Source organism: Ochotona curzoniae, unplaced genomic scaffold (genome assembly GCF_017591425.1).
Source record: "Ochotona curzoniae isolate NIBS_2020 unplaced genomic scaffold, NIBS_Ocur_1.0 contig_2321, whole genome shotgun sequence".
Taxonomy (NCBI): domain Eukaryota; kingdom Metazoa; phylum Chordata; class Mammalia; order Lagomorpha; family Ochotonidae; genus Ochotona; species Ochotona curzoniae.
In genome coordinates, this window is record NW_024465421.1 from 7325215 (window position 1) to 7343995 (window position 18781).

The 18781-nt window shown below is 59.3% G+C and overlaps 1 protein-coding gene across 2 annotated transcripts; it reads right to left on the reverse strand.

The window, feature by feature from the left end:
• Nucleotides 1-149: 149 nt before the first annotated feature.
• SLC12A9 (solute carrier family 12 member 9) lies at nt 150-8800 on the reverse strand. Of its 2 annotated transcripts, XM_040972877.1 has the most exons (14): nt 8743-8800; nt 8006-8224; nt 7729-7863; nt 7215-7346; nt 6734-7042; nt 6276-6383; nt 6067-6178; nt 5787-5944; nt 5588-5670; nt 5291-5415; nt 5004-5196; nt 4717-4891; nt 4432-4578; nt 150-1409 (listed from the first exon to the last, which is right to left on the reverse strand). In XM_040972877.1, exons 2-14 carry the CDS (start codon nt 8184-8186, stop codon nt 517-519), a joined length of 2751 nt encoding a protein of 916 aa, XP_040828811.1. In that variant the 5' UTR covers nt 8187-8224; nt 8743-8800; the 3' UTR covers nt 150-516. The 2 variants fall into 2 exon arrangements, with proteins under 2 accessions (XP_040828811.1, XP_040828812.1); XM_040972878.1 differs by lacking the exon at nt 7729-7863.
• Between the last annotated feature and the right edge of the window lie 9981 nt (nt 8801-18781).

Here is an 18781-nt window from a genome sequence, read left to right on the forward strand (position 1 = left end):
CCCCGAGGCGCGAGGGGCGGGCTCTCTGGTGGGCGTGCAATCCTGGGGGGCTGCGGGAGGCGCTGGCCTGCACGTGGCAGCTGGGTAGGGCCTGTGCAAGCTCTGGCACCTCCCTCCCACGTCCCCGCCAGCAGCATGAGGCCAGCCTGTAGTGTTTCAGTCTTTTATTTATGGTCCGCAGAGTTAGAAAAATGACACCGCAAGGAAAACATGGCCCTCCATTCACCCACCCACCCACCCACGCACCCACTCGCGGCGGCCAGCTGAGGTAGCCTGGGGTCCGCAGCGGAGCCGGCCCCTGCGGTCAAGGCACCAAGGTGGGAGAGGCCGGCAGGCAAGAGGGTGTGGGGGTCTATGGTCCCCCACCCCCGGCCAGCCCCTGTGCTCAGCCTGGGTCCCCTCCCAAAGGACACGGGAGACACTGGAGCTCAGGACCCCCTGGGAATTTCCAGGGTCCCAAGGTAGGGCTACCCATCCCTGATCCCCACTCCTGCAGCGTCCACGCCTCCGGAGGCTTCAGAGGTCAGTGCAGGTGACTGGCGTGAGGCCATGCACCAACAGCGTGGGGCCCAGGTCACGGCTCAGAGTTTCCAGCAGCGCCAGGTAACGCTGGTAGCGCGTGGGGTCGGCGGGCGGCCGAGGCAGGTACAGGAAGGTGAGTGCCGTGGCAGGCCCCTCCTGGCCATCTGCTGTTGCCTCCGGGCCACCAGGCCCTCCACCCGTGCCGCGTCCCTGCTGAGCGCGCACCAGGGCGTTGGCGCTGCGGGCCAGGGCCTCGGCCTCGGCGTCCCCGTGCCCGCTGTTTACAAAGTCCCCTTCATCCTCTTCCTCCTGCCGGTCGGCCCCGGCTCCCTCGCCCCACACCACCTCGTGCACCTCGGCCCGGATCCGCAGTTGGCTCAGTAGCGCCCGCAGCCTCCCTTCGGCCGCTCCGGGGGCCTCGCGCGGGCCCAAACACAGGAAGATGCGGAGTCGTGCGCTGTGCCAGGCGGGCACCATGCCCAAGATGGTGGCCATCTGCAGTACAAAGAGGCCGCACACGTCCACGTAGCCGGGCCCGCCCCGGGGTCGCAGCAGATTGAGGGGCCACACGTCTACATGGTGCGGTGGCACGGGACCCCCGGAACCCCGGCTCAGCCGTTCAGGGGGCAGGGCCCCGCAGGCCCGGGCCAGCACCACGTTCTTGTTCATCTTGAGGGCGTCCGCTACGGTGGCCACGTAGTCCTGGGGGCTGAGCGCGCGGGGGCTCCCAGGAGCCCGGGGTGGCGGGAAGAGGGTACTCAGAGCTGGGGCGCCACCCTCCTGGGGACCGTCTAGGGGCTCGGAGAAGGCAGGATCTCTCAGGAAGTGGTCCTGTGGCGGGGCATCATCGTAGAAACCCAGGACCAGCGTGTTGGGCTTCATGCCACCTGCGGGCAAGTGGGGGGGTGGGAGGTGGTTAGGCAGGGAAGGCAGGTGATGGCTATAACCCTGGCAGGGTTAGGCCAGGCTCACATGCGCCCCCCGCGCACCCCCTGTGCAGGGTGCAGGTGTTGGACTCTCCTACGCTCACCCTCAACCGCGCTGGGTTCCCGCCAGGCTCTCACGTGCCTGAGCCCTCGCCCACGCTCCCACCGTCTGCATTTGGTTCCCACGGGTGCTGGGGGATACCCAGGCAACATCACACAGCTTTCCTCATCGCTTCCACAGGCATCTATTTGCTTATCTCTGTGGCTAATCTCCGCCACTTTAAAGAAGCCAAAATCACCTGAGGAGTCTGTTTAAGGAGCCGCCCCTGTGAGGAAGTGGGAGGCAGGAAGCTGCTCATCTAGAGCCCTGGGAAGATACTGACCCAGCAGCTCAAGAGGTGGCAGGTTCCTGGGGCAAGCACGTGAAGCCATCCCACACCCTGGGCCAGCCTCGACTGCTTTCCCAGGCAGAGAGCTAGATCGAAGTAGAGCAGCTGGCACACGAACCCGTGCCCTCCTGGGATGCCAGGGGGAGGACTAGGCTGCCACTATACTGGCCCCAAAAAACTAAACTTTATAATAAAATAAAACGCCGCAGAAGATGGCCCAGGAAAAGCAGAATTTTCTCTATGTAGAAAATCCTCCTGGCATATATATTTTGATTTGATGTCAGAGTTAAAAACATTTTTTTAAGTGGGCCTGGCAGGATAGCCTAGTGGCTAAAGTCCTCGCCTTACAAGTGCCAGGATCCCATATGAGCGCTAGTTCTAATCCTGGCTGCTCTACTTCACATCTAGCTCCCTGCCTGTGACCTAGCAAAGCAGTCGAGGACAGCCCAAGGCCTTGGGATCCTGTATCCATGTAGGAGACCAGAGGAAGTGGAGTCTACCCAGGTCTCCCCATATGGGTGACAAGCACTTGGGCCATCTCCTCGGCTTTCCAAGGCACATGGGCAGGGAGCTGGAGGGGAAGCAGGGCACCAGGGAGGTAGAGACAAAGAGAAAGGAGTCTTTACTAGCTCACTTCCTAAATGGCCCAATTGGAGCTGGGCTGGGCTAATGCCAGGAGCTCAGAATTCCATCCAGGTCGCACACACATGAGTGGCAGGGGCCCATGCTTGATCCATCCTCTGCTGTCTTCCCAGGAGCATAAGTAGGCAGCTTGGATCAGAGGTGGAGCAGCTGGGATTCGATCCAATATTCAGCTAAGGAACACCAGCAGATGGCAGCATCATGAGCAATAGCTTATCCTGCTGAGCCCCTACAAAGCTTGCGTTTTTATGAATGTGGCAGTGACTGCTCTAGCAACTTGAAGCCAGCCCCGCCCGTCCTGGGCTGTTTCCAGGATAATGATTCTCACAGCCAGGGCGATGTCCAACACTCTTGAACTTGAGCCAGATTCTTAATGGGGAAGGAAGTGTGCACTCAGGTGACAGAAGCCGGGAAGCTAGGCGGGGACTCAGAGGAGCCTGGGCCTGGGGCTGGAGTGGCAGTGCTCCAGCTGGTTTTGTGGCCTGCGACAACCCACGTCCCCAATCCAGTCCCCTGGTGATGTGCCTAGGAAAGCAGCAGAGTCTGGTCCCTGCCACCTGCGTGGGAGACCCAGATGGAGTTCCAGGCTCCTGGTGTGCACCTGGCCCAGTCCCAGCCATGGCAGCTAGTGAACCAGCAGATGTAAGCTTTCTCTCTCACCTCCTTCTATAACTCTGCCTTTCAAATAAATCAGTGAGTCTTCAGGGAGAAATAAACACTCCATTCCCTCCATGTGAGGCATCACCACGTGCCCTCCAGCGTCCTTTGTGGTGGCTGGGGCTGTGCCATGCCATTACCCACTGGCCAGGCTGAGAGCCAGCCTCTCCACAAACCCTCTGCTGGCCACATCACTGCGTGGTGGTCTGGCTCCTCTGAATTCTGGTGGTTGATGGGACAGCCCCAGACCCAGACAATGCCCCTACTGTCCTAGGAATATGAGCCTCCTTCAGCAAGTGGGTGGAAAACAGAATTAAAAGATAAGCGTGTTTTGCCACCAAAAGTTGAAATCCACTCAGTTTTTCATCATATGCAATTTCTGTAGACTTACTGAGAAACTCTCACATACACAGATTTTTAAGTTTTTTGCACTAAAAACTCCCTTTCTATAAACTTTTTCTTTTTAAGATAATTTTTTTTTTTAAAATTTGAAAGAGAGAAGGCAGGGATCTTCCATCCGCTGGTTCATTCCCCAACTCCACAAATGCCAGTTAGGAGCCTCTTCCAGATCTTCCACATGGGTGCAGGGGCCTGAGGACTGGAGCCATCTTCCACTGCTTTCCCAGGCACATCAGCAAGAAGCTGGCTTGGAAGTAAAGCAGCTGGGACTCAAACCAGTACCCATATGAGATGCCGGCACCACAGGTGGAAGCTCAGCCTACTGTACACCACAGGGCACTGGCCCCATTTCCATACACTTTCTGAAAAACCCTCACACGCTCTTCAAAATCTATACTCCCATTTTGGATTGTGAAAAAAAAAAGAAGTGGGGTCAGCTTTACGGCCCATCAGGTCAAGCTGCCACCTGCAATGCCAGCATCACAAAGGAGCGCAGGTTCAGCTGCTCCATTTCCGATCCAACTCCCTGGCAAGGAGCCTGGGAAAGTCCGTGGGCCCCTGCACTCATGTGGGAGACCTGAAAAACTCCCAGCTCCTGACATCAGCCCAGACCCAGCCCAAGCCACTGCAGCCATGTGGAGGAGTGAACCGGTGGATATGGAAGATCTTCTGCCTTTCACATAAACTGTAAATAAGTAACAGTTATTAAAGAGAAGAAACCCCACAGCAGCAACCCTTATCCCCAGCCGCTGTGGCTGGCAGTTATCTCAGCTCTCCTCCTATCGGCACAGGGCCCAGTTCCTTCTGCAGTTTACAATCTGCGGTCTGTTGTGGGCAGGAAGTGAACCGAGATTTAATGGGGCCACAGAGGGGACAGCAGGGAGAACAGAGCTCACCGAGGCCCGAGATCCGCAGCAGGTGCTGAGCCCCCTGCCGTACGGAAGGTGACAGGGTGAGGTCCACAAAAGCCTTCACCTGGGCACGGTCCACCAGGCTCAGCCATGCCCCATACTGCGGCTGCACAGGGTCCGAGGGCAGTGAGTCTGCGGGCAGGAGCAGGACAGCAGCTCTGGATCAGGTCTCCAGGCAGTCGAAGCCCACCTGAAGCCCAGGACTGGGCACAGCCAACGCTGGTGGGAAGAGTCCCCCGGGGCATTTGAGAAGGGCAGCGGACTACTCACCCAGATCCCCCAAGGTCACATGGCCCAGCACGTAGAGTCCCCCTTTCTTGAGCTGGTTGGCTAAGCGCAGCAAAGGCAGGGCACCCCGGGGGTTTCCCACCAGCAGCAGCAGCTGGGGCCGCCAGAATTTCACGTGGTCTTTGCGGACGTCAAGTCTGAGCAGGTACTTTCGCACCTGGGGATTGGGACTTCAGATGAGCATCCACCTTCCACCTTCAGCCTCCCCCCTCTTGAACAGAAATACCCACCCAGTCACGGGAAGTGGGGTCCCCCCAAGCACCTCTCACCTGGTGGAAGAGCAGGGCCTGGCTGACATAGCCCCAGCTGCTGGGGCCCCCTCGGGCTGTGAGCAGGGCTGACAGCAGGCCCATGAGCAGCAAGGAGCCGCCAGCCGCTCCCGGGCTGATCAGAAACATCATGAGCAGGCAGGAGGCCACGCCCAGCAGGCAAGTGTGCCAGGAGAACAGGCTGAAGGTGGGGCTGGGGTCGGGCAGAGAAGGGAGGGAACTCAGGGCCAAGGCTCTGGGTCGGGGCACAGCATCAACCCCGGTGGCTCCCTTCATCCGTCTCTCACCGGAAGTTGGGCGCTGAGGCCCACTCTAAGCTCAGACAGGACAGGTCCACGGCGGCATAGGCCACCAGGTAGAAGACAGTGACCACAGCGGCCAGCGTGTTCAGCTTTCCGGCTAGGAGCACCAGCTGGGCAAGGATCAAGGGGGGCAGGACATCCATCAGGGTATCAAAGCACTTCCGGAAGTACAGATGCACCCTTCCACAGAAGACCAGCCAACATCCCCACCATTCCATCCATGACTCCAGCCCACCCCTAACCTGCCCCAGCCATGGGGGAAGCTTGAAGAGAAAGACCTACCTGTACCAGGCCCCAGGAGTACAGGACTGCTCCCCAGGGGTTCCCCCCATGGGTGACCACCTTAGCTGGGGCCAAGATCACACCTATGAAACCAGAACCAAGGCTGAGACAGGTCAGCCTAGGCCGTGCCGGCAGGTGCAAGGGGGCTGGGAACGGTATGGGTATACAGGAAGAGGGGTACAGGAAGAGGAGAGCGCACCAAATAAGTCATCCTGGGCCAGGGCATGCAGGATGCGGGAGGCGCCAATGAGAGAACTCATGGAGGCCGACAGCGAGGTGGCATAGATGCCGATGAGCACCAACGGGGGCCACAAGCTAATGGCGCGGAAGAAGCCGTAGTCCTCCTGCAGCAGGACCCTGGTGGGGGTGCGGAGGGCAGCCCTCAGGCTGGGCACCAGCAACCCTCACAGCCCCTCACCCTGACAGCCCTCTACTCCGCCTGTGCTGCTGCCCACCCCTGCCGGGATGACCCGGGTCACCTGTCACAAGTGAAACTGGAGAGGAAGAACAGCAGGACATAGATGAAGAAGGTGTAGGCCACGGCCACGATCGTGCCCAGAGGGATGGCCCGGCTGGGGTCCTTCAGTTCACCTGCAGGGCAGGGAGCAAGGGGTAAGCGATTAGCCCTCCAGCCATCCCCACCCCCTGCACCGTGTCCTGGAGCGAGGCAGCAGGTGGGGGTTCCCACCTGACATGTTGGCCCCCGCCATAATGCCAGTGCAGCCGTTGAAAAGGACAGCAAAGACGCTGGCGAAGGTCATCACGGCTCCGGTGGTGTAGTCCTCAGCGTAGCCAGCTGAAGGCAATAGGGAGTCAGGATCCTCCTCATCTCCCCCAGGCCAGGCGACCCCTCTCCAGCTGCCCCTGCACACCTGCACGCAGCACCCCAGCCCTGGCACCTCTGAGGGACCCATCAGCTCCTCTTCCTCCCCACAGACCCTCACCCGCACTCTCCCATGGCGTCACCTGTGCCCCCGCCTCCTAGGGTGGGTGCCCCTGCCTACCCCAAGGCAGGTACCATCTCATGCTCTCTCTGGGTGTGACAGATCTGAACTCTTCACCCTCCCTCCTATACCTGTTCTGTTCCCATCTCTAGGGACCCCAAGGGCCCAGCCCCCCAACACACACACACCCCACCCCACTCACCACCCAAGTTGTCTCTCAGGGTGCTGGTGTTGAAGCCGGTGAAATGGCCCACCTTGGTCGGCAAGGAGGAGCCGTTGGTGCCGGGCCGAGGGGTCAGGGGTATGTCCCTGGGCCCCACAGCCACAAAGCTGACCAGCACTGAACCCAGGGAGCCAGAGACCAGCAGGAAGGTGAGGAAGGAGGCCCGGGCATAGAGCCCAGCGCCCAGCGTGCAGACCCCACCCACGAGGCCCAGCAGCAGGGAGCCGTAGAGGAGGTTCCAGCCATAGCCTTGGGGCAGCACCCGGATCCCGCTGGATCCTGTGGCATCTGGAGAGAGGCAGGGACAACGTAAGCTTTAGGCAGAAGGGCTGGCAGCTCCCCATTGTGGGCAAGGAGGCCTGTCTCTGGCGACATGAGTGACAGCAGCTCAGGACAGCAAGGGACCCCCTTCCTCAACCCACAATCCCAGAGCTGCCCACAGCAGGAAGAGAACACAGACCAGCTCCGAAGATGTCCAGCACAGACTCCACCAGCCCCAGCAGGGACACGGCACAGCTGCACACGTTGGCCAGGTAGAACATGAGGCCGATGCTACCGCCAACCTCGGGCCCCAGGGTCCGGCTGATCATGACTACAGGGAGTGAATGTTAAGGAAAAAGCAACGGGAATGGAGCCCAAAGAAGGGGCCATACACTGGGCTGTCTGGCTAAGACCAGACACAGCTGCCTGCTAGCTGTGCACTGACAACTGTCTCATCATTTGCAGGACAGCACAGAGCCTAACAGGTGCAGCCAGAATGGCCCTTCCGCTTACACACACACACACACACACACACACACACACACACACACACGCCGCCCAGAGGCAGGACAGCCAGGACCCTTCCCCTTATACACACCCCACCCCATCCCACCTCACCCAGAGGCAGGGCAGCCAGGACCCTTCCCCTTACACACACCCCACCCTACCCAGAGGCAGCACAGCCAGGACCCCAGCCCCATTGTGGAGGATACAATAGGCCCCGCCTCCACGCACGGCGCCGTTAGTGGCAATGGCACAGACAGACAGGACGGTGAGCGCCAAGATGAAATAGGCAACCAACAGCATGGCCAGGGATTGCAGCAGCCCAGCGTGACCCACCACGAACCCTGGGCCAGCAAGGGCAAGGCAGGTAAGGGGCTGGGAGGGGCCCCAAGCCTCCAGGCCAAAGCCACACCTTCCCCATTCTCCAGGCCCACCCCTCCCCCAAGAAGTCCCCACCCCTGCCCCCCCGCGCCCCGCCCCACTCACCAATTCTCAGAAAGACTACTATGCTGAACATGGACAGCACCGTGGGCACCACCACGCCGAGGAAAGTGGACAGCTTCCGTGCAGGTGCCCCTCCGGGACCCCCAGCAGCACCGGCGGGGAAGGCGGCCGCCTCCTCCCCTAGGAGCCGGTAGGCCAGCAGAGGCGAGCTCTCGCTGGCCATGGTCGAGCAAGAGCGGGCAGAGGATGCCACGAACGGGCCTGCCAAGCACACAACAGCAATGACCTGCGGAGCCCCCTCCCCAAGAAAAACCCCAGTCGCGCACGCGCGCGCGCACACACATGCACAGGCTCGCAGCAATCTCAGATGTCCCACCAGGCAGGACATGAAACCCCCCTCCCACAGGCCCGCTGCTCCCCCAGGCTGTGCGAGAAGGAAGCGAATCCCCCAAAAGGGAAGTGAGTTCCCGTCCCGCGGCCAGCCTCACCCCTTGCCCCGGACGCCGCTCACTCGGGCTGCTCCCCGACCATCGCCCACCAGCAGCTAGAAACTTGCAAATCTCCCCAAAGCCCCACCCTACGCCAACCCATCCCTTCCTCTCCCTAGCACCCCCTCGCCCGTCCCAGATTCCACACAGTCACACGGGGTTCTCCCCACCGCAACCCCGCCAGCACAAACACCCCGCCCCATCACCCCGACCGGCTCGCGGCCCGCCGGACCTCCATCCCCGGGCCAGGCCCACCCCTCGGCACGGCTGCGGCGCGGTAAACCCACTCACCAGCCGGGGAAGGAGCCCCGCGGGCGGGCCGCAGGGGTCCGCGGAGCGCCGAGCGGGGCGCGGGGGGCTCCGCCGAGCAGTCGGCAGCGGCTACCGGGATGTCAGGCCCGGAGCCTGCCCCATCCCCCCAGCCAGGCGCCCCATTGGTCCCGGGCGCCGGTCCCGCCCCGTGGGCGTCCGGGAACGTCCCGCCCCTCCGGGGGCGCCCAGTCCCCGGCGCGGCCGCAGCTTCCACGTGCTCCCGCCCTCAAGGTGCAGCCCGGGGCTGTCAGGTGCGAGCCTCGGGACCCACGACACCCACAGCGCTCTGCAGCCCCACGGAATGGGGTAGGGCGCATCGCCCGAGCCCTGGACAGGAGCGCGCGCGGAGGTGGCGGAAGGAATTGGGCGGGGCCGCGACACCTGGCGCAGGTGCATCTCCGAGGAACTCGGGATGTGGGGCGCTTGGCCCCTTTCGGAGTCCTGGTCCTGCCATCTCTCCAAGTCCTGGAACGAATGCAGGGTCCCGGCAGCGGCCCCCCAAGTCCCCCAGCCTCGCTCTGGGAGCCAGCTGCCGCCGCTGCGCTCCCTCGTCTTCGCCACTGGAGGGTGCCCTTGGCCGCAGGTCCGAGGTCGGTCTGCGCCGTCTGCCACCTGCTTTCGGGGGCTCATTGCAGCAGCGGCCGGCGGTGGGGTTGGGGAGCCCTACATGAGAGCCTTCCCATCACAGGCCTCAGCAGCGGCAGCGCAGTTTTGGGGTGACCCTACTTTTCTCTCAGGCAGGCAGGACCGCAAGCAGCTCCTCAACCACTCTGAGCTTGTCAGGTAACGCAGTTCTTGCCTATAACTTAAAATTTTTTTTTTATTTTTATTGGGAAGTCAGATTTACAGAGAAGAAAAGAGAGAGGTAAAGAATCTTCCATTCACTTATTCACTCCCAAAGTGGCTGCAACGGTTAGAGCTGAGCCAATTCTAAGCCAGGAGCTTCCTCCAGGTCTCCCAAGTGGTTGCAGGGTCCCAACTCTTTGGGGCATCCTCCATTACTTTCTTAGGGCACAAGCAGGGAACTGGATGGGAAGTGGAGCAACCTGGACACAAACGACACCCACATGCGATCCTGGAGCATGAAGACAAAGATTTAGCTACTATGGGGCCCGGCGCGGTGGCGCAAGTGGTTAAAGGTCCTCGCCTTGCACGCCCGGGATCCCATATGGGTGCTGGTTCTAATCCCGGCAGCCCCGCTTCCCTTCCAGCTCCCTGCCTGTGGCCTGGGAAAGCAGTCGAGGACGGCCCAAAGCTTTGGGAACCTGCACCCGCGTGGGAGACCCGGAAGAGGCTCCTGGCTTCGGATCGGCATAGTATCGGCCCGTTGCGGTCACTTGGGGAGTGAATCATCGGATGGAAGATCTTCCTCTCTGTCTCTCCTCTCTGTATATCCGCCTTTCCAATAAAAAAATAATAAAAATAAATCTTTAAAAAAAAAAAATAAATAAATAAAAAAAGAAAAAAAAAAAGATTTAGCTACTAGGCTACTGTGGGGAGCCAACCTTATTTTTTTTAAAAAAAGATTTATTTTATTTTTCATGGAAAGTCAGATATACAGAGAGGAGAAGAGACAGAGAGGAAGATCTTTCATCCAGTGATTCACTCTCCAAGCGGCCACAACAGCCAGTGCTAAGCTGATCCAAAGCCAGGAGCTCAAAGCCTCTTCCGCATCTTCCTCACGGGTACAGGTTCCCAAGGCTTTGGGCCATCCTCAATTGCTTTCCCAGGCCACAGGCAGGGAGCTGGATGGAAAGCGTGGCTGCCTGGACACGAACTGGTGCCCATATGGCATCCCTGTGCGTGCAAGACAGGACTTCAGCCATTAGGCTACCGCGCCAGGCCCAACAGCTAAAATTTCAAGGTCCACTACAAGTACTCCCTGGCATGTGCCTGAATTTCCTCATGCTGGCTCACTGTGTGTGTTACACCTGCTGGCCAAAACCACAACCTACCCCACGCAGCTGACCCTGAGTGGACAGAACACCCCCAGGGCAGCGTGAGTCTCCAGTGGCCCCTGATTCACTCTCTGCCCTATTCCCTTTCCCACGACTTCACCCCTCTCATCAACCACCCCAGAGGTGCTTCTGCTTAGTCCTGGCTCCCTGCCCTGCCTCCCATTTCATTGAGAAAACAGAAGCCGTCAGAAGAGACACTGGAAGCTTCTCTCCGCCCACCACCGCCCACCTGCCTCAGTGCTCTGCACTAGGCTGCCCTGTGCAGCCGCTCCAGCTCGGTGTCTTGGTTGTTCTTTGCACTGGGCCAGTCCCATCTATATCAGATAAACTCCATCCTGGAGAGCAGGTCCCATCTGTATCAGGTATGCTCCAACCTAGGGGAGGAGGGACAGGTCCCATCTGTATCCCCTAAGGTGGAGTGCTCTTAGGCGGCATGGAGCGTGACATGACATATCAAGCTAAACCTGTGCCTACCATACCAGCATCCCATATGGGCACCAGTTCTAATCCTGGCAGCTCCACCTCCCATCCAGCTGGGAAAGCAGTCGAGGATGGCCCAAAGCCTTGGGACCCTGTACTCGCGTGGGGGACCTGGAGAAGGTTTCCTGTCTTCAGGTCGGCACAGCTCTGGCCATTGTGGTCACTTGGAGAGCGAATCATCGGATGGAAGATCTTCCTCTCTGTCTCTCCTCCTCTCTATATAACTGACTTTGCAATTTAAAAATAAATGTTTAAAATAAATAAATTCCACCTGGATAGCAGTGTCCCCAAGGCGTGTCTGCAGCCCAGCCCTCTACCCTTAACGCCAGGCAGTGAAGAGGGGCTTCTATTCTTTTAAGACTTATTTCTATTTGAAATTACAGAGATTACAGAGAATCTTCCATCCGCTGGTTCACTTCCCCACTGAGATCACGCAGGAGGTGAGGCTCGAACTTCACCCCTCACTGCTTGTCAGAACTCTCCAGCGTGCGAACCAGCAGGTTGCTCACATGACTGCGGAGGCCCCGCCCCCTCCTAGAAAGGGAAGATGGCGGCAACGGAGGCGGCTTCATAGAGCGGGCAACCAACGAGAGGACGCCGAGCTGCCAGAGCGTCCACGTCGCCGCACTTTGTTTCTGCGGTTGCGTCCTGGGAAGGCGCGAATTCTGGGGTTACGTGCTGGTCCTCCTTTCCACCATTTTTTCAGGGGAGGGGGAAAAAAAAACACCCACAACCAAGTCTTAGAGACTGTTAGGTGGGAGCTGTCCGCCGCCTCTCCAGTTGCTGGGGTTCTCTCGTGCAGCGTTCGGGGTCTTGGAGTCACTCGCTGTGCACGCTTTGGGTGACTGCAGCCCAGCCTCCGGTTTGGGGGATCCTCCCTGCACTCCGGGCCGCTGGCCCTGGCCACCTCCGGCCTCCTCCCTGGCCTGACGATCCCGCCGCGATTATAAATCCCTGATCTGGGAGCCCACTCCCTCTCCCAGGTCCCTGGGGCAGATGAGCCCCGGGTCACCGCCCCTCCGATTTCCTGCAGACCCAACAAACAAAAGGCTTGGCGGAGCGGGGCGCCCTTCCTGCGGGAACAGCTGATGGGGCGCAAAACGGCCCGGGCGGGAGCTGGGGGGGTGGGGTGGTGATGCCTGGGTTCTTAGCGGACAGCCGTGAGGACAGGTCCTGGGGAGGGGAGGGCGCAGGCGGGACTTTGGGTGAGCTGCTGCCCGCCTGGGGTGATGTCAACCTCGGGGAATGGAGGGGGCGGGGGGCCCAGGCTTCAGGTGAGCTCTCAGGTCCTGGGAGCTGGGAAAGGAGCGGGAGAAGCCATTGCGTCATCTCCCCTGCGTTCAGCCCACCTCCCTCAGGCCCGACCTGCTACCCCCGGTGCTGGCCACACCCAGGCCTGGCTTCCTGCCCCTCCCCTCCCCATTTCTCTGAGCTTCACAAATCAGCCCAGGTCTCCCCGTCCCGGCAGCACCCGGGGAGCCCCAGCCTCAGCCCAGTCAGTCCTCCTAGGCCCTGGCGGTTGCCTGCCCCGCCCCCATTCCTGTCCAGGACACAATGCTAAAGAGAGGGCCAGGTTCAATGCGAGGGGGAGGGGGGTCTGCTGGCATGGGGTGGGGACTGGAGGGGGCTTGGCCTCATATCCTGTCAGGCTGCCAGGGGAAGAGAGGAAACAAAAGACTTCCCCGTGCTGCTGCCGGGACAATGAGCCTCCCCAGCCTCCCACCTTTCCACTTCTCCTCCTCCTCAGCCTGGCTCCCCAGCCCCTGGGCTAGGGCTCCACCTCCCTACCCCGGCCCAGGGGCCGCCTCTGCCCTTCCCTTTCCCCTTCCCAATGGCTATCAGCTGTGCTGACGTGGGCTCCCCTGTCCAGCTGTCGCCCGGGGTCCTAGGGCACCAGATTGGGGGCAGGGTGGGAATAGCTCCATCGAGTGCTGGGGTGGGAAGACTCTAGTGCAACTCAGAAGACAATCCTTAACAGGATCTTGTGAGTGGGAGTCTTGCCCTGGCAAGTGGGGCTTGGAGGGTACCTACAGCCTCAGTGCCACTGTGGGTCATCCCTGTATTCCCTCCTCCATCCCCATCCCATGATGCTGGTAGGGCCTTCCTGGGTCTCCCTCTCCAGGTGCCCCCACAGTGCCCGCCCGCCCTGTGGAGCTCCCACCTGGCAGGAGCCCATCCCTTATCCCTGGACCGCTCCCTGGTGTAGCAGCCCCTGAGTCATCCTCCTTGATTTTAAAGCTCCCAGTCCTTCCTGCAGTGGCTAGGGCGGGCCCATGCTCGCTTGCTTCTCTGGCTCATTCACTGTTGTCATCTGAGAATCCCCGCTGGAGGCTGCAGGCTGGGTGGGCCATGCTGTGGGTCCCTGGCCTTCACCCTGGCCCACGGTAAAGTACCTACTGGATTTATGAAAGAGTTGAGGAAGGAATCACCCCTGGCCAGGCGTGCACTGCACACCTGCTTTCCTGAGCCATGAAGCCCCGAGCCAGGAAATTTGGGCAGTGACTAATGAGTCAGTTAACGCCTGCATGCTCCAGTCTGGAGCCTCTGGAATCAGCAGACCAGGCAGAGTCTGGCTTTGTGGATCTGGAAGTTTATCTAGTCTGGAAAGACTGTCCTTAAAATAGGGAAAAGCGGATGCCAGTGCAGCAGATTGATAGGCTAATCCTCCACCTGTATAAGCCTAAATTCCCAGTTGGGCACCGGTCTGTAGAAAGACACAGCCAGTAGAATCTCCCCAGAAGGCGCCAGGAGCAATTGATAAGGAGACTAATGAGCAGGAAGCATCTTGGTTCACAGGTTTAGATAAAGAACCTGCTAGAGGAACAAGCTGTGTTTTGGAGAAGTGCACCTTGCTGTTGAGATGTGAATGGCTCAAGTCCCTCCTCCCTAGATGCCTATCAGACAACCTTCCTTTAAAAGTCTGGTGCTGTTAATAAACTCGGCTATCGACCACTAGTTAGTAGTCCACCGGTATCATCGTCTCCATGAACCAAGTTGTTCGCTGAAGGACAGTGACACTGGTTCATGCCAGTACAGCTCCCTGTTTGTGGCCTGCGAGCACAGCAGAGGATGGCCCCAAGGCCTTGGGACGCTGCACCCATGTGGAAGATCCAGAAAAGGCTCCTGGCTTCAGATCAGCTCAGCTCTGGCTGTTGTGAACATTTGAGAGTGAACCAGCACACAGAAGATCTTTCTCTATCCTTCTCTCTGTCTTTCTTTCAATAAATAAATCTTTGAAAAAAAAAAAGTGAGAGGTGGGCTTCTGGTGTGGTGGTGAGAATGGTGATCATTGCAACCCCACAGCCCCCAAGTCCTTGGGTTCCTGCCATCCAGTGGGAGAGAATCAGGGAGATTCCCACCCCACCCCAGCTGCAGCCTGGCCCAGCCCTGAGTGTTGCACACATTTGGGGAGTGAATGAGCAGATCAAAGGTCTCATCTGTCTTTTTAATTAAAATTGATCATCTGTGTTTTTTTATTATTAAGGATTTATTTTGATCAAGAAAGATTTCTGAAGAGAAGGAAAGACAAAGATTTTCCATATGCTGGTTCACTCCCCAAGTGGCCACAATGGCCAGGGCTTAGCTGATCCGAAGTCAGGAATTTCTCCCTTGTTTCCCACCTAGGTGGAGTAACCCATGGACTTGAGCCATCTTCTGCTGCTTTCCCAGACTGTAAGCAGGGAGCTGGGTGGGAAGTGGAGCGGCTGGGACTTGAACCTGCACCCATATGGGATGCTGACATTGCAGGCAGAGGATTAACTTGCTGCACCACAGCACCAACCCCTCCTCTATTTATCTTGAATCGAACATCAAAATGAGCAGAGAGCAAATTCCCCTTCCTGGTGGAGTAGGGTAGGATGCTGGAAGTGGCAGCAATCCAACTCCTTGAGCCATGCCTGTTCCCTGCCCCCCACCCCTGGGTCTCTGGCAGGAAGGTGGACGCATGGGCAGGCATGGACACTGGACTCTGATCCGGCGCCCAAGTGCCTTCCTGGAGTGTCCACTGCGGTCCACCCCAAGACCTTTTCTGTTTCTGTCTTTGCTCTAACATGTCTGACTGGGTTTTTCTTTCATTCTAGAGGGTTCACACATTGAACTTTACGATGCAGGGCTAGCCACAGCATCCAGACGATTCAAGGGGACACTTGCCACTCAGAGCTGCAGCAGCTGAGGGCACTCATTAACCAGGGTTCTGGCAGGAAAGAGACAGGCAGGTGAGGGTTGCCCACGCTGGAAACTTGCGAGCTCCCAGATAAGCCTGAACTTTGCCCGCGCCTAAGTTGGGCAGGCTAAAAGCGGGAAGTCTGGGATGTGGGAAAAAAAAAAAAAAAAAAAACAAAACCTGTGAGTGCAGCCATACAGGGAAAAAGGGAATAATTCTCATTGTATGTCGTCTGATAACTACACACCAAAAATTCTACCCCTGAGACTGCTCAGAGAGAGCCGCCACACAGTAAGTGGCCAGGAGAAAGCAGCAGGTGGCTCAACCAGGCTCTGGGCAGCATGTCTGTGGACAAGTGAAAGTAAGAAAGATGCTTACTTGGATGCAGACCATGTTTTGGCTCCTATGGAGGAGGATTCTTCAAAGAAGTTTGTTTAAGATGCAAAGTATGAAAAGCCTGTATGTGGGTTTCAAATTTTTTTTTTAAAGACTTATTTATTATGTATCTGAAAGTCAGAGTTACAGAGAGGGACAGAGGTTTTTCTTCCATGTGTTGACTGACTCCCCGAGTGGCTGCAGTGGCCCGGTAAGTGAGCCAGAAGCTTCATCCAGGTCTTCCACGCGGGTAACAGGGTCTTAAGGACTTGGACCATCTCTTGCTGGCACTAGCAGGGAGCTGGATCAGAAGCAGAGCAGCCGGGACTAGAACCAGCAGCTAGAGAGGTTGCTGGCATTGTAGGTAGTGACTTGGCCCGCCACTCTATAACACTAGGCCTTCAAAAAAAATTTTTTTGCACCTACAAATGTGAGCACACAGGGTTCTGTGTGATGACAGCACGTTGCTGTCATCTCAGAGCAAGTGTGACACCTCACATAGGCAGACAGTGGCGTGTCCTGCACGCCCCAATCCTGTGCAGAGAGGTATCCAGGTGGTGTTTGGGAACAGGAATGGATTGAGGAGGCCAGTGTTACAGTGTGGCAGGTTCAGCAGCTGTTTCAAGGCTGGTGTACCTCAGGAAGCTAGTTCAAGTCCTGTCCATCTTGCTGTCTGATCCACCTCCCTGCTATCACACTCAGCGAGTCAACAGAAGGCCCAAGCTGCCACTCACGTGGGAGACCCCGAATGAGTTCCTGGTTCCTCCTGGACTTAGGAAGGTCCAGCCATGGCCATTGTGGCCATTTCGGGAAGGGAACTTTGTGGGATTTTATATCAAGTTCAATCCATTTCCTTCTGGATGATCTTTGAGGACAGGAGGCATGTCTTGGTGCTGTGGGGGGTGGGGGAACAGGGTGTGGCATGAGGCACAGTGAACATTTCCCGTCTTCATTCCCCTGTGCTAACACACAAGCCATCAGGGTGGACGTTGGCTGTCAGCGGAAGGGCCCGAGGCACAGGCGAGCCAACCCCGGTGGGACACCTGCCTGCTTTCTCTGCAGCCCCCTCCCCAACACACACTGGGCCACCCCCAAGCTGAAAAACATCCAAGCAGTTAAGCATGAGCCCGTGTGAAAGTGGTCGGATGGATGACCTGGCTTTGAGTGGTTGGGGGTCTGGGTGCAGAGAACCCCAGGAGGAGGTGTTTGTGAGAGAGCATGCACAACATACACACATGTTGCTCAGCACGTGTGTGCAGGCCTATGCACGTGTGTATGCATCCATGTGTACGGGCATGTTGGGGGGGACCTGCAGGGAGACGCTGAGTGGAGGCGCGCCAGGAGGGAGGCGGGGATTCCCAGCTCCACCGGGTCTGCCTGGCTCCAGCCAAGCCGGCTGTTTCCTGCCCTCTGTGACCCCCTACTCCGGGGCAGGACCCATTCAGGGGGACGAGGAAGGGCAGGGGTGTGGGAGCACCTCTTGTGACTGGAAGATAAGTGCCAAGGGACAAGTCATCGCTGGCTTGGCTGTCCTGGGGAAGGGGGAGCTCAGGGTGCTGGGCAGTCCCTCACTCCCCCAAGGATACTGGGCTTTTTCCCTCTCTGGGCGCTCAGCTCCCCAGGACTGGATCATCCCCCTGTTATGATTTTCCGAGTCAGGCTGCACAGCCAAAGCCTGCAGCAGGAACCCCCTTCCGTAGGTGGCCCACCCCAGCGTGAAAGGGAAGGTGGGAAGAGCTCGGCTTTCCTGGACCCTCCCGCCAACCAAGTGATGGATGGGGGGGGGATGTTGGCAATGAAAGGAAGGGCCCCTCCCAGCCATCCCGAGGGCCCCCAGGAGCCAGACAGGAAACTGCCTCAGGAAAGAGCCGAGGTAGCCCCAGCCCCCGGGGTCACTGCCGACGATGGTGAACCCCTCGATCTCCCGCCACTCCCACACCCGTGCTCCGGACACTTTCTCTCCCCTGCTTCGCAGTCCTCCGCCCCCTTTCTAACGCCCGTGCACGCTCAAGCTCCTCAAGTTCGACTTTGTGCAACGGCTGCGTGAAGCTTCGCTCCACGGTTAACGTTGCTGGCATGGCTCCCTAGGGGGCTGTTCTATCTTCAAAAAAGTTTGCACCCCTTTGCTCTTGCAAACGTAGCCCCCATTCGCCAACTCTGGCAAGCGCGCGCGATCTCAAGTCCGCGGCAAGGTCAGAGCCGGCTTTGTGTGAGCTGTGCACGTTCCCGCGCGTCGGTGCACTCCTCTTCTCTATGGGGCGCGTTTTCCTCCTCGTGGAATCGGCCTGGTTCGGGCCTGTTCCAGGAGTCGGGGGACGGGGAGGGTCCCTGGGTCCCGGCCCCAACACGCGTTCGCAGTCCCCGACAAGGAGCACGGCCGCCGGGCACGTCTGGGCGGTCCCCGAGCTCTACTCCAGCCGCCCCTCCCCCTTCCCCAAACTTTCTCCCAACTTCCCGACCTGCTCCGCTCGGCGCCCCGCTCCTCTTCCCTCATGAATTATTCAGCAGCGAGCGCTCCAATCAGCGCACCCGAACACCCCCCGGCCGCGCTCCGACGGGGTGGAGGGGAAGCTGCTCCCGCGCGCCCCTCCCTCCCGGCCCAGGCGCCACCCGGCCCAGGCCCGGCCCGGCCTCGGCTCGGCCCACCCGGCTCCACAGTCTCCCTCCCTCCCACTCGGTCGGTGCTCGGGCTCCCACCCTCCCCGGCCGCCCCGGAGCGCTCAGCCCAGCTGCGTGAGCAGCACCACTCCCGGGAGGGGGGGAGACGACGAGCGGCCGACCCACCTCCAACCCAGCCGGGGCGGGACCCCGAGGCTCCGGAGGGACCCCCAACTCCAGCCACGTCTTGCACTGAGCGTGCGCCCGGCGCAGCCACTGCCTGGACGCCCCCCGGCCGGCCGGTCGTCAGCGCGTGTGCGGCGGAGACGCGGGGCCACACCTGGGCGCCTGCCGCCCCGGTGCCCGGCGCGCCCGCATGGGCCCGCGCTGAGGGTTCGGACCCGGTGTCCTGCGCGAAGAGGGGATTGGGAGGGTGGTGAGTCGG

Bases quoted from the DNA above. Each gene is read 5' to 3' on its own strand.
- SLC12A9 (XM_040972877.1), bottom strand. From the start codon at position 8,186: ATGGCCAGCGAGAGCTCGCCTCTGCTGGCCTACCGGCTCCTAGGGGAG. The intron at 7,864-8,005 runs GTGAGTGGGGCG...TTGCTGGCCCAG, and splicing joins AGTAGTCTTTCTGAGAATTG to GGTTCGTGGTGGGTCACGCT. The intron at 5,671-5,786 runs GTGCGCTCTCCT...CTGGTTTCATAG, and splicing joins GGCCCAGGATGACTTATTTG to GTGTGATCTTGGCCCCAGCT.